The sequence below is a fragment of the Branchiostoma floridae genome, chromosome 7 (assembly GCF_000003815.2).
Source record: "Branchiostoma floridae strain S238N-H82 chromosome 7, Bfl_VNyyK, whole genome shotgun sequence".
NCBI classification, from domain to species: domain Eukaryota; kingdom Metazoa; phylum Chordata; class Leptocardii; order Amphioxiformes; family Branchiostomatidae; genus Branchiostoma; species Branchiostoma floridae.
The window spans coordinates 1615480-1628278 of record NC_049985.1 but is presented as its reverse complement, the minus strand read 5'-3'; the positions used below and the strand labels follow the sequence as shown (position 1 = coordinate 1628278).

Here is a 12799-nt window from a genome sequence, read left to right as displayed (position 1 = left end):
TGTAAACTTTAGCAACTCTTTTCACATGTCACTGTAGTATAATGTCTTGCAAAAAGACAAGCTTTCTAAAGTTCTTGCAGTCACAAATACATTAACTTACAGACAAGATGGGACAAGTGTAATTCACAAACTAAACTGAAACAAGTTTTCATGTTCAAGTTTTAACACACATGTGCAGGCCAACCAACACAAATTCTACTTCAACTTCAAGTACTTGGCAACATTTTACGCAATAAAAAGTAAACATTTTATACACAGATTTTTATGATGCAAATTGATATGAACAAAAGAAATGGAAAAATGAAAAAAAAAATTGCTGCATTAGTAGTTATGACAGTAACAGAAGGCCATGCCATGAAAACAATCCATGCCATGAAAACAATCCATGCCATGAAAACAAATTCATGCCATGAAAAATCCATGCCATGAAAAAAATCCATTGCATGGAACAAATTCACTGCATGCAACACGTGACTTAACTACACCTGAACCTCCTACCGCAAATCCGAACTGGATCCATGACAGGTAGTGTCAAAGGTCAGGTGGGTCAAAGGTCGTGGATCATGTGGGTGCCAGGAGGGAAGGGTGGGGTCAAGGGTCAGAGGGGAGTAAGGTGGTGAAAGGGATTAGAGAAAAATAGAAAAAAAGTGAGATTTGTCATAATGGCATTTTTCACTTAAAACTGTAGATAGATTGGGGAAAGAAACAATACACATCTGACATGTTTCTATCAGGCATATAATGGAGGAGTGCTAAAAAAATCATATAATGCTAAATTCTAATGAAGAAATCTCGTATCAAAATCTAATATAAATTTATCTATTCATCTCTAATATAGACATTTATCTATTCATCTCTAGAAATTGAAGGCACTAAATAAATATGATTGATAATGCAATTCTACACAGCTTTCGGAATAGTTGATTATAAAGATATTTCAACTGACAACTATTGGTTCCTTCTTGCTACATTGTCTCCTACACTGTTCTCAACGGATGCATCAATCTTGGAGACAGACTGTGATGTTGTCTCTAATTGTCCCCAGGTTGACTCTAAACTCAGCTTCCATATATCAAGATGAGCACAGTAATGTACATACCGCTGTGCACTAACAGCAGTGGGAGATGGAATACAAATGTTTCAATTATTTTAGAGCCCCCAGAGTGACAGTTAAAGAAATAAGGTACATACTTTCAAATTCCCCCTGGCTTTCCTACAACAGCTACAAAAAGCTATGGAAAATATTTCTTCCAATAAAAGTATTAATTTCCACCCATCTATCCATCTTTCAAAATATGGGATTTTACATATTCCAAGATGGCGCGAAAGACAAAAATCCCCAAAGAAAAGTAGTCCAAATTGAACAGACTGCTTGTTGCATTCAAATTGTTCTTTTTCCAATTTTCATATCCAACATGAGACTATATTTCCTTCATTTACTTGATTGCAACTAGTCTTTCAGCAACAGCTCGCAATACAAGCAAATTAAACATTTTGCAGATAATAGATTGTGCTATAAGAACCACATTTCCACCACAAAATAATATTTTAGATAGAAAGTTGAAATTTGATTTTTTTTAATAGATTTTCCACTTCTTTAAGAATAAACTTTCTATAACAAACAATGTCAATATATTTCTTTCAGTACTTCCTTGCAATCAATCTTTTGGCAATAGCTTGAAATAGAAGCAATGCTCAAAATTGGCCAATCCATCATGTGTCTGCCAGGCCTGATGTTGTGTCTTGTATAGGTACATTAAAGTACTCAGGATCTCTCTGTACGCCTATCAGTCAGAGACAGAACTCAGCCTTGACAGGACCCTACAGACTCCACAGGGAGAGACTGAAGGATGGGGTACATGCCGTGGTGAGACAGCCGCTGTCAGGGGCAACCTCTCCATAATGTGTTTGGGAGAGGCACGGCAGCTTTGAAGGGATTTCAGAAATTAGCCCAGCTTTGGGCTACATCAGAATGTAGTACGTTGTAAAAGTTGGCAGCTGTAATATTGAGCCCTTATCCAGATCTTATGTTTTTCTGCGTTATATCTGAGATATCAAGCTTCAAGTTGCTTGTCGATAAAATAAGTTTCTAATAAAAAGATGTTCAAAAAGAACAACTTCCCTGATTCATTCCAACTTTTTTTTTCAATATCAGATTTTTTTCAACTCTCAAATAGAAAATAATTTTACAAGAGGCTACAATAGAATATTCAATCATAATATGACAATGCTTATCCTGTCTTCTGGTTTTAAGCTATGAACAAAAGTTCGTTTGTCATATTCATGATCTATATTCCTCCAATGTCTGATGGTCCATTTGGTAGTTTTATTTCTATAATAAGTTGTATGTCATACCATTGTATACTTGTCAAACAGTTCACAAAATTTTTTTCAGTGTTGCTGTGCAATACTTTAATAACATGAATGATCATTGTCATAACTGTACTTAGGGCTTCCTTGGCAATACATTGCCTTAAACTGAAGAGACAACTTCAAAATTAGCAAATAAATTGTTTGTTGTGTTGTGTCTAGTGTTACCTACCGATACAGCTGCTGTTCTGTTGATGTACCCGGCCACCATCTCCTTCTTCATCTCCAGACTCTTCTCTCTCAGGGGAGCCTTCTTGTCTTCTGACAGGTTCATGTCCTCCTGTAGAACAAGATACAAGCACACAGAGAGATGGGTTATGATTATTAGGTTACTAAGCAATCATCTAGTGAACGGCAAACCTTCCTTAACATCAGTGGATAAAGGGTTTGATTTTGAAATATGGTGTTGTCTGTCACTGTTTGTGGTCTTAAGGACAGGGCATCATGAACTTGACAAAGTTGGAAACAGCTGCAGGATATCTAAGCTACATGCTGTTGAAATGTAGTCTTTCTTATTGCTATTTAAGAACCCATGCAATCTATCATATGTGAGCCGGTACTCGGTGTTTTGAGTTATGGGATTTGAAAAGTCTGATTTAATTTTAAGCTTGGAAGTAGATTGGATAATTGGTTTTATACAAGTTCCTAAATTTCTAAACATCTAGAATCTAACATTCCTATAATTTAGTACAAATGATCGTCAAATTGGATTAAGCTACCCAAAATCTCTCCTAAATATCCTCCTAACCCTGATGTCAATAAAATCCATTCAGCCGCTTGGGTAACTACAGACAAATTCACCATTGTTGTCCCATAAACTGCTTCCATCCAAATGTATTGATTTTATGTTCCTTGACGGCCTCTAAAGACACCCATTTACCACCTTATGAAAGGAAACTGGGAGAGCGTAAACACTTGAGAGCCATTTTATAGAAGCAAGGTGCAATTCACATGTGAACGTCTACACTTGTCCTAGATGTAGTTCAAGACATACATGTATACAGGTCGAGCTACAAATGTATATGCAGGTGCATTAGGCCATACCAATTTAACATCTTGATTCTTTGAATTCCCATTCATAATTTTTCCTGATTTTAAGATAAAAAAAGGATACATGAACCATTATAGCATTGCTGTTTATTCACAGCAAGGGAGAAACATAACAGCTGAATTTTGGGGACAGTCTGTCACCTTCCTCAGGGCAATAAGGGGAATAAAGAACGTTGGTATTTGGTCATTCGCCCGATGATATTATTTATGCAGAAATTATTTCAGGAGGTACAATGTACTTGTAGCATTCAGGATATGCATTGACCCGTAAAATGTTTCTATTTTTGTACAAAAGGTTCTTTCAAAGTCCGTCTATTTATTTATCTATTGAAATTGCAGACTATGTGACGGTATTCTCCAACCATGAATATTGATGAGTTTTTTTAAGTTTAGTAGTAAAAACATTTCATAATGATTGAATATTGTAAAGAAAATATCGTTCTGGCTTGGGCATGTATACATCAAGTGCAATGAATATTATTTGCTTACAAGTGTTAAATATGTAGGAACATGTTTGAATATAATAAATAGTTAGGATCAACTTCATACAATCATTAACATACTGGTACTCTGTAGTGGTACAGACAAGTATTTGAGGTTTAACTTTAAGTCTGGTCTGGATAGCGCCTGAGTGTGTTTTATCCCTTGATGACAATTTGCCAAGGGGCCACTGAGTCATTGTCAACACCTGATACCCACCTCTCAACACCTAGCCATGGCCGACAAGAGGTAGAATTACATTCAACTGTACTGTACAAAGTTACCACGACCCATTTCATTGGCGTCCATTCCAGTTTTTGACAGCCTAGAACTTCGGTAGAAGTCTGATAGACTGTGGAACAAGCTTTAGTTTCAATTCCCTTTTTCCTAAAAAATACTAGCCTTGTACCCAGCCGTATAATTTATATCTCTCAAGTCTCCTCTCTGCATTACACATGTCAGTTGTCTACAATATTGTTACTAAGACTTAGTTGGGAGCTGTAATACGGCTGTATACCAGGTTATTAAAACCTGGAAAAGAAAAATCTTTGTTGCTTAATCACACTGATTATTTGTACTTAGTGGACTTGATAAACACAGCATATCCTTATAGCCATCTCTAACTTGTCACTGTTTGTTATGCTTATCAATTCACCACACTCCCCCAGAGTGTGCCATGTGTTACACACCACACACAAATTAGGATAGTTACTGTATGAAGGATACTGTGATAGTAAGACTGTTGAACAGACTTGAGTGTCTATCCCTTTTTCTTTCCACAGCCTCCTGATTAAGGTGCTTAGAATTAAAAAAAATCTGAATCTCAATTCTATTGGTTATTTATACAGCATATCCTTACAACCATCTTTAACTGTTTGTTGTGCTTATCAATTCACCACACTCTGCCTGAGGGTGCCATGTGTTACACACCACACACAGCTGTCTGGCCATGATAAGGGGAAACTGTGCACACAAGCACAGCCTGGGTCAGAGATTAGACTGATCTCCGGTAAAATCACAATCAAGCGGATAAATCTAATGGTTTTACGGCTTGTTTAGTAAATGTCAACACCCTGTTTCGTTGAAAGCCTCTAATGAATAAGCACTGCTGTCCAGTAGCCTGACTAAAATTGCACTCCTTCTGGCCGGCACTACAGATGCCAACATCTAGGACTAGTAGGAGCAAGGAGCTTGCTAGGAGGGGGTCATTAACCCCAGCCAGCGAGAGATTGTGTAAACACAGGCAATATTGGTGTGCTAAAACATATTTTCCTACACAGCATAACAGGAAGTTAATGAAAATATGTTTACTTCTCTGTCACGATATTATTTGAACATATCGATCAAAGGCTTATTTTGGGTACTGACCTGTACAGCAACAACTAATAAATAAGGGATATGAATACCAGGACTTGACTGTTTTTGCAAGTCAGAATTTTCCAAATCAATGATATTATGACTAGACGTGAGAAAGGTAACAAATCAATTGAGTATGGCCTTCAACTGGAGTGTGGTTACTCTGTTTAATGTGGCACTTTTATTTTTCAGAACTACATTGCAGACCATCACGTTGGGGAGTCCTTATTGGCAGGCAAGGTTATTTTTTTGTTCACAAAGAGTCATTGGGCCCTAAAGACATCATGCCGTGGAGAAAATTTGATGTCGTGCGGACATGTAAGTGGAAATCAAACTACTGTGGACATCAATAAGACGATTACTCTAATCTCGCTTCATAAACAACAGCCTGCAGGAGTTCTAATGACATCACGGCGTGAAGAAGATGTGATTTGACGTTGCGCTGAGTTAGTCAGAGCTGGACATTTAAGTAGAAATCAAACTACTGTGGACATCAATAAGACCATTTAGTCTAATCTCGCTTATTAAACAACAGCCTGCAGGAGTTCTAATGACATCATGGCAAGTAGTAGATGAGATTTGATGTCGTGCTCAGAGAAAAAAATGATGGTGGAAATAAAAAAAAAAATTGGACGTCAATAAAACCATTAGTTTAATCTTGCTTCATAAACAACTGCCGGCAGGTGCCAAAAGATGGGTCCTAATAACATCATGGTGAGTAGAAAATGAGATTTGAGTTGACGTCGTGCTCAGAGCAAAAAATCAAGGTGGAAATAAGCTGACCTGTCGGGCGAATATTCTGGACTTGTGGGGTGAAATTTTGCTGATATCTTGAAAAAGACAATAAATTTTCCATCTGGACACCCAAAAAAAACCTGTTGGCGACCTGACATCGGCTCCAAGGATATCAGGAAAAACTGTGTCTAGATCTAGAAAAAAATTGGGCGTCAATAAAAACATTAGTGTAATGTTGTTTGAAATTCATAAAGAACTACCGTGAAACACTGAAAGCTGTACCTGCTCTAATCTAATTCCGCTGTGAAGGAAGATACACAAAGACGTAATTTTCTCAGCTGGACTCCGAGCTACCTGATGACACATTACGCCGCAGGGCTGTCTCCAGGGCGACGAAAATCGTTTTGTTGGGACGGTAAAAAATTTAGTGATATCAGTTACTGAGTTAGTTAGCTGCCTACAATATTGGATTGTCCCTGTTGCAATTTGAATAAAGTCAAGGTCGAAATTTCACACGACTTTCGTCCAAAACATCATAACTTAATGACGTGAAACTGATGAAAATGTATTTTTGAAAGATTAAAATGACGGATTTAACAATGAACATTAAACATTAGATCAGATGTAGGACTCTGAGAGAGAAGTAAAATGCAAACAAAACTGGTATGGACACCAACAGTTGGACTATCCTAAATACACTTAAATTTTCAGCATTTACATTTTGCGACACAGTGAAAATCATTAAGACTATTACCTCTGAGTTTGCAGTTGAAACAACTGTGGTAACAGAGCATGTGCGGACCGACAACATAAAACCCCTGCGAATATTTTAAGATTCACTGTACTAAAAACTAGAATATTGATCCAGGGTTGCTCTTCATGAGTTGTCAGGCCCCTGATTACATATCGCACAGAAAAAAAAAATCATAATTCATATTGATCCGCGTTCACACTGGGGTATAGAAACGAAGGTAATAGTCCCTTTGAGATTCCCTCTGTATATTGCTTCAAGGGTTTTGAAATGATTTTTTGGGTAAAATTTCAATCATATTTTCCTTCATATACCTGCTAGGTTCTAAATCAAATGTATGGCCATTCTTGCATCAAAGAAGACATTGTCTTTATAACCTTATTACACATAGCACCATCTGTGATATTGGCTTTGTTTGATTCCCTATTTGTGATTATGGTAGGCAGTGTATGGAATGTTGTGAGTAAAACAGCTTGGCTCAGATTATGATAAACATGGCAACAGCTGGGTATGAAACACGGCATGTCAATGTCATAACACTGTCACGCTACTGCTATAGTTTACTTCAACAAACAACTTGCATCTTCATAATTCATAAAGCACCATCCTCTTTTATGTTTGTAAATGTATAATGCTTTGGGCAGAGAAATTGGTCAAGAAGACTGGAAGTTCTCCTGCAGTACTAAGGGGAGCTGCTAGAGGGCACAAAATATAATCACTTTCAGCTTTCATCACACCCTACCAACACACCAAGTATGAAATCAATTCACCCAGCCGTTCTTGAGTTATCTTGTTGACACACACGCACGCGCGCGCGCGCACACACACACACACACACACACACACACACACACACACACACACACACACACACACACACAGAGTCAACAATTAACAATAGGACTTGGTACCATTACAGGTATGGTTCAGGTTCCGAGGATCAGGTCTTGGTCTGAACCTGAACTTGCAACTGGAACTTAATGGCAAACATACAAACAATCTCCACTTACCAGCATCTTCTCAAACATGGCCTCCACCTCCCTGTTGGTAAGGCTGGACACCTGCGGCATCATGGACTCAAAACAAACAAACAAACAAACAAACTTACCAGCATCTTCTCAAACATGGCCTCCACCTCCCGGTTGGTGAGGCTGGACACCTGCGGCATCATGGACTCCTCCTCGCCCTCCCGGAACCCCCCGTTGTCGTGGTGAACACTCTTCCTGAAGCTGGAGCTCTTCTTGGGCTGGCCAGGCATCCGGATGCTGGAGAACCGGTCCAGCTGGGAGAGAGAGGAGGAAAGGCAGGTGAATAGATGAATAAAGAAACACTTTTTTTTTACACAACTGTTGTTTTACTCAAAACAAATGTTTTGGTGACAGTCTGTCGCCTTCTTCAGGGCAATATTCTGACTGGTTCACATTGCACTGTAGCATATGTGGGCTCACTGTTCAGATCTGTCACAAACGTTAAGTATTTCATTTTCATGGATGAAGATGAACAGATGGTTAGACAATGTGGTGGTTAGTGACCTTGTGTCACCAATGTTTACACCAAAAAGTCATGAATTCAACTTCTTCATGTAGATGGAAGTAGAGAAACATCTTGCTACATACTTGGCTTTAGGGCTAAAAACAATGCATTTCCTGAGTATTATATAAACCTCCACATCCCAAAGAATTTCACCCCATCATGTTTCATCACAACTGCAACGATAATGTGGTATTACTGTGGTATGTATGTAATTCCACACATGCATGCTTCAAGTTGTAAAAACCACAAATATGCTATTTTTCCTCTTCATAAATATAAGTTACTATATCATTATTAACTCATATCAGTCATACAATGTCAAGAAAAATTTTCTCTCTACATACATGTATTTGAAGCATAGCTACATCTGTAACCTAAACATCAACAAGTTTTTAAATGTCAACACGTTTCTGATCCTAAGCTAAGGCAAAGACTAACAAGATACTCTAAAGTCTAACAGTCAACAATCAACAATCTAACATATCAGACTGTGTCTTCTTTAACTTTAAGATATCACATTTCCCCTCTAAGCCTCTAATAATCAAATTAGAGTGTTAGTAAACATAGCTGCTGACATGTATTCAACACATGTACTCAGTAGTTGCTAAACCTCAGTGTTGTAATGTAACATGTTTTTTTTCACGGAAGGTAAACATATATTTTTTGCTCTGTTTCCTCTTCTTCTCCAAACAAATAAAAAATGACCTTGACCAATGGCTGTCACCATGGTTACTGGTAGCAGACACCCTGTGGTGTTTGGTTACATGATGTAGCAAATGTCTTAGAACAGAGCTGGAGGGGCTCAGGTCACTACATTTAGAAATGTGTTGAAATAGGAATAAACAAAACAGTTGTCAGTGTTAGGCATGTGAAGGTAAATATTATTTATTTGCCTGCAAATGATACCTTTCTAGTTTTCGAAAATTGTTTAGGCCACACCAATTTAATTTGTTGGTTCTCGGATTTCCCGACCCATTTTTTTCTGATTTTGAAAAGAAAAAAATTTAGTCCCAAGAAAAATAATATAGGTTTTGCATTGCAGACCTTTAAAAACCCCATTCCAGGGGCACATACTGCTGATAAACCAATCAGAGGGCTTATTTGCAGTCATATGATCAGAACAGTGGTATAAAATCAAAGGAAGAGATTCATTGGATAAATCATGCCATGAAAAGCTGAAAACTTGACTACTTACCTTGTTTTTTTGTGTTATATAAGTTCACCACAGACTTTTTGCAATTTTTTTCTTCTTTTTTTTTCCGATCAACCGCCCCAATATTTTTCTGAAAAAATCCGAGAACCAAGAAATTGAATTGGTGTGGCCTTAGAGAAAAACAAATGTAGCATTGGTGTTCCACTCCAGGGCCCTGTTGCGAAGAGAATGCTACAATTATTGATCTTGACCCCCGGTTGGGCCATTATGTCATTGTTAACAGCATTGATCCAGGATCCTGGTGATTTGTTATCAGCAAAATGTCGAGATATGGCAATGATGTGGACACTCAAGTCTTGAGTGTTTCCCACCCCCTCCTCCTTTTACGTACCCTTTCCAATCAAACTACAACTAGTATACTACGACCATGTGGCGCATTGGATACACCCAATCCCTCAATCTGGGAAGCTAAGCAACGCGATGCAAGGACAACCTGATTGCTGTAGCCTCACAAAGCATTCCACGAAATCGTTTTCCGGGAGGGATGTAAAACGGGGGTCCTGTGCTCGAGGGAGCGACTTGACCATGTTAATCAGCCCTCATTACTCAACACCTTGGGTACCTACTGGCTGCAAATACACCTGATATTATTATTATTATTATAGAAGTACAAGGAGGACTCATCTGTTCCTACTGTTTTGACAATTATCCTGGCCTTTCCTTCATTTTGGAGAGCCAGCCATCTAATATTTTCCACTATGTACTCAAACTACAAATGAGGTCTAATCTGTTCCTATTGTTATATCAAGTATTCTGGCCTTTTATTCATGTCTGAGCGCCAGACATGTAATATTTTCCGCTATGTTATGATTGTGACACTGGAATTTTTTTCACATTTCTACACCTTTCCCACCAACAGTCTCTGGCACAGGATTTTTCAAGTCATACATACTAATTAGTCATATAGATGTGGTAATCACATAAAATTCAAGAAAATTGCAGGTTTCTCTGAGAGCAACCAAGGTATCTAATATTTTCCACTATGCAAAGGTTGTTATGTTGAAATCTTTGCACATTTCTAAACCTTTCCCACCAAAAGTTCTCTTTAACAGAATATTTCAGCTGAACCGTTCATGTAGATGTCCTACAATATTACAAAACTAGAGTTCGGGGACCTCATACCTCCATGAAATATTTATTGCTTTTTTGTGGATGGTATGTATGTTTATAGTCGGTTGTATTTGAGAGTAATGGTTATATAATATAAATGTTATGGGAAAGTAGTGGTGTATTTATTTAATGACACAGAGGATGTCCATCTGATTAGTAATTATCAAAATGTGACACTTAATTGTGTAATGTACGTTTAAGAGGTCGACGGCATATGGTAGCGTGGTGTTCCTTAAGCTTGATGTTTGGCATTTAAAATGTCTAAGGTTGTCAGCATTATTGAGGTTCGACTATGTGCCTCAGAGCGGTGTGGATGGAGGAAGTTGGGAAACTCAGAAAGAAGAAGGGATGTGACCAACTTTAGTCAGATGGTGATTTGATTTTCCACCAATATGTCATAACATCAGCTGTTCACACGGTACAAAAACGAGATGCACACTTTCCTCTGACAGCCCTACACCAACTGTAAGATGAATACTTGGCGCCAACCCCGTCTGCTAACAGCTGTCACCTCACCATCTGCTTGGAGCTAAGCCCATTAACAAACACATAAAGCACGATGCCTGTACCAATATATCTCAAATATAGGGGTGATTTCTGATATTATTACATCGATTATAACGAAAGATACGGCTCCCAAAATCTCATTGATTCGAGCTTTTATTACACCCCGCCAACACAACAAGTATGAAACCAATCCATCCAGCCGTTCTTGAGTAATCATCTACACAGACAGAGACACATAACAGAAAATATAACCTCCATTCCATGACATTTCATGGAGGCAATTACTCATTTTTCAAGACATTACATGTAGACAACAATTTTGCGCTGCTAATTCAGGGATAAACAAGTCCACTAGCCCTATTGTCCAGGGCAAGTGAAAGTGCTGTTCGGGCAAGTGCATGTCCTACCCCACTTGTTCGATCGGGCAAGTAAGATTTTTCCATTGATTTTAGTGCAATTTTGATATACTTGATACTTTTTAAAGTCATGACATCAAGCAATTGTCTACAGAGAATTCCATTGCTGGAAGTGAAAATGCATATACTAGTAACAGTGACATTTGAATCTTGGGCAAGTAAAAAATTGGTTCGGGCAAGTACATTTTTTATGTGCTTGCCCGATAGGACAAGTGGATTTAAGAAAACTTGTTCAACCCTGCTAATTACATCCTGCAGGTGTCTGTAGCCTTCAATAAGGGACATCCGCTGCTAGAATCAATGACTCCCTCCCACTGCACCGGTGGTAATTTGATGCTAATTATGACATGAATGGAACCAATACTGCAACCATCACCTGTCTGATGGAGTGGGCTGGTGAAAAAACTATAAATAATATCTGCCCTATTTCTGGAAGGGAAAACATTATGAAAAACATCTTGTAATATAAAGGATGACAGGAAAATACAAGGGAGGGGGTCCTCTCTATTTCCAGCAAGTGATGTTTTTTTAAAGACATATTGAGATGATCAGTGGGTTTTCATGACTGAATGATATTTAGGCCCAAAAAAGGTCACAAATTAATCATCTTTCTATCTTGTATAAACTGCAACCAGCAGGTTGATGCTTTGAGTGCTGAACAGGCCCTGAGCTCAAACAAGACTCCCTAATAGTAATAGTAATAACAACTCAGGGCCTGAAATACTATATTTTTCTTGCACTAGCAATTTTGCATGCAATTTGGAGAAACATAATAGTCACATTCTACAAATGCAAGAGTCTCAAATGCCATTGTTACTGAAATATTACATTACAAGCTTTCTGTATATACCATCAGTTACCTGAATCATGAGTGAATCGTGAAACCACTAATCGAAGCAAATTTTTTTTCAAAATTGAAAGCTGTCTACATGTTTACCAGAAATGAAAAAAGAATTTTCTACAAATTGTGGGCAATGAATGAGATTTATTAAACTTTCTTGTAACGTTGCAGCTATTTAACTTGCATTTCCTTGACGAGTACTAGTATTTCTTGCTCTCAGAATCTGTAACTTCAGTGTTTGCCAATGTTTCGAACTGTACTGCACTAGAGTAGATAGCCACGTTACTTGTGTAAAATCTATCATGGATCAACCCAGTATGCACCAAAGGCAAGGGGAACTTTTCTTCTTTATTGCTAAACCAGGTGTTAACAGTTTGGTCTTTCCCAGATATGTTGGCATCACAGCAGTTTCTCATCATCACTTTTGTTTATCATTT

The 12799-nt window shown here is 38.0% G+C and overlaps 1 protein-coding gene across 7 annotated transcripts in view; it reads right to left on the bottom strand.

Moving 5' to 3' along the window:
* The window catches only part of LOC118418906 (protein diaphanous homolog 2-like), a 44728-nt gene that overhangs the window by 27553 nt on the left and 4376 nt on the right, over window positions 1–12799 (bottom strand). For 4 of the 7 annotated variants that reach the window (XM_035825034.1, XM_035825038.1, XM_035825040.1 and 1 more), the window contains exons 2-4: window positions 7851–8024; window positions 2543–2650; window positions 499–510 (exon numbers count right to left, since the gene is read on the bottom strand). In XM_035825034.1, the coding sequence (XP_035680927.1) occupies window positions 499–510; window positions 2543–2650; window positions 7851–8024 (294 nt within the window). Of the gene's footprint in view, window positions 1–498; window positions 511–2542; window positions 2651–7752; window positions 7804–7850; window positions 8025–12799 lie in introns of all 7 variants that reach the window. The other 3 variants (XM_035825035.1, XM_035825037.1, XM_035825036.1) reach the window with 3 other exon arrangements.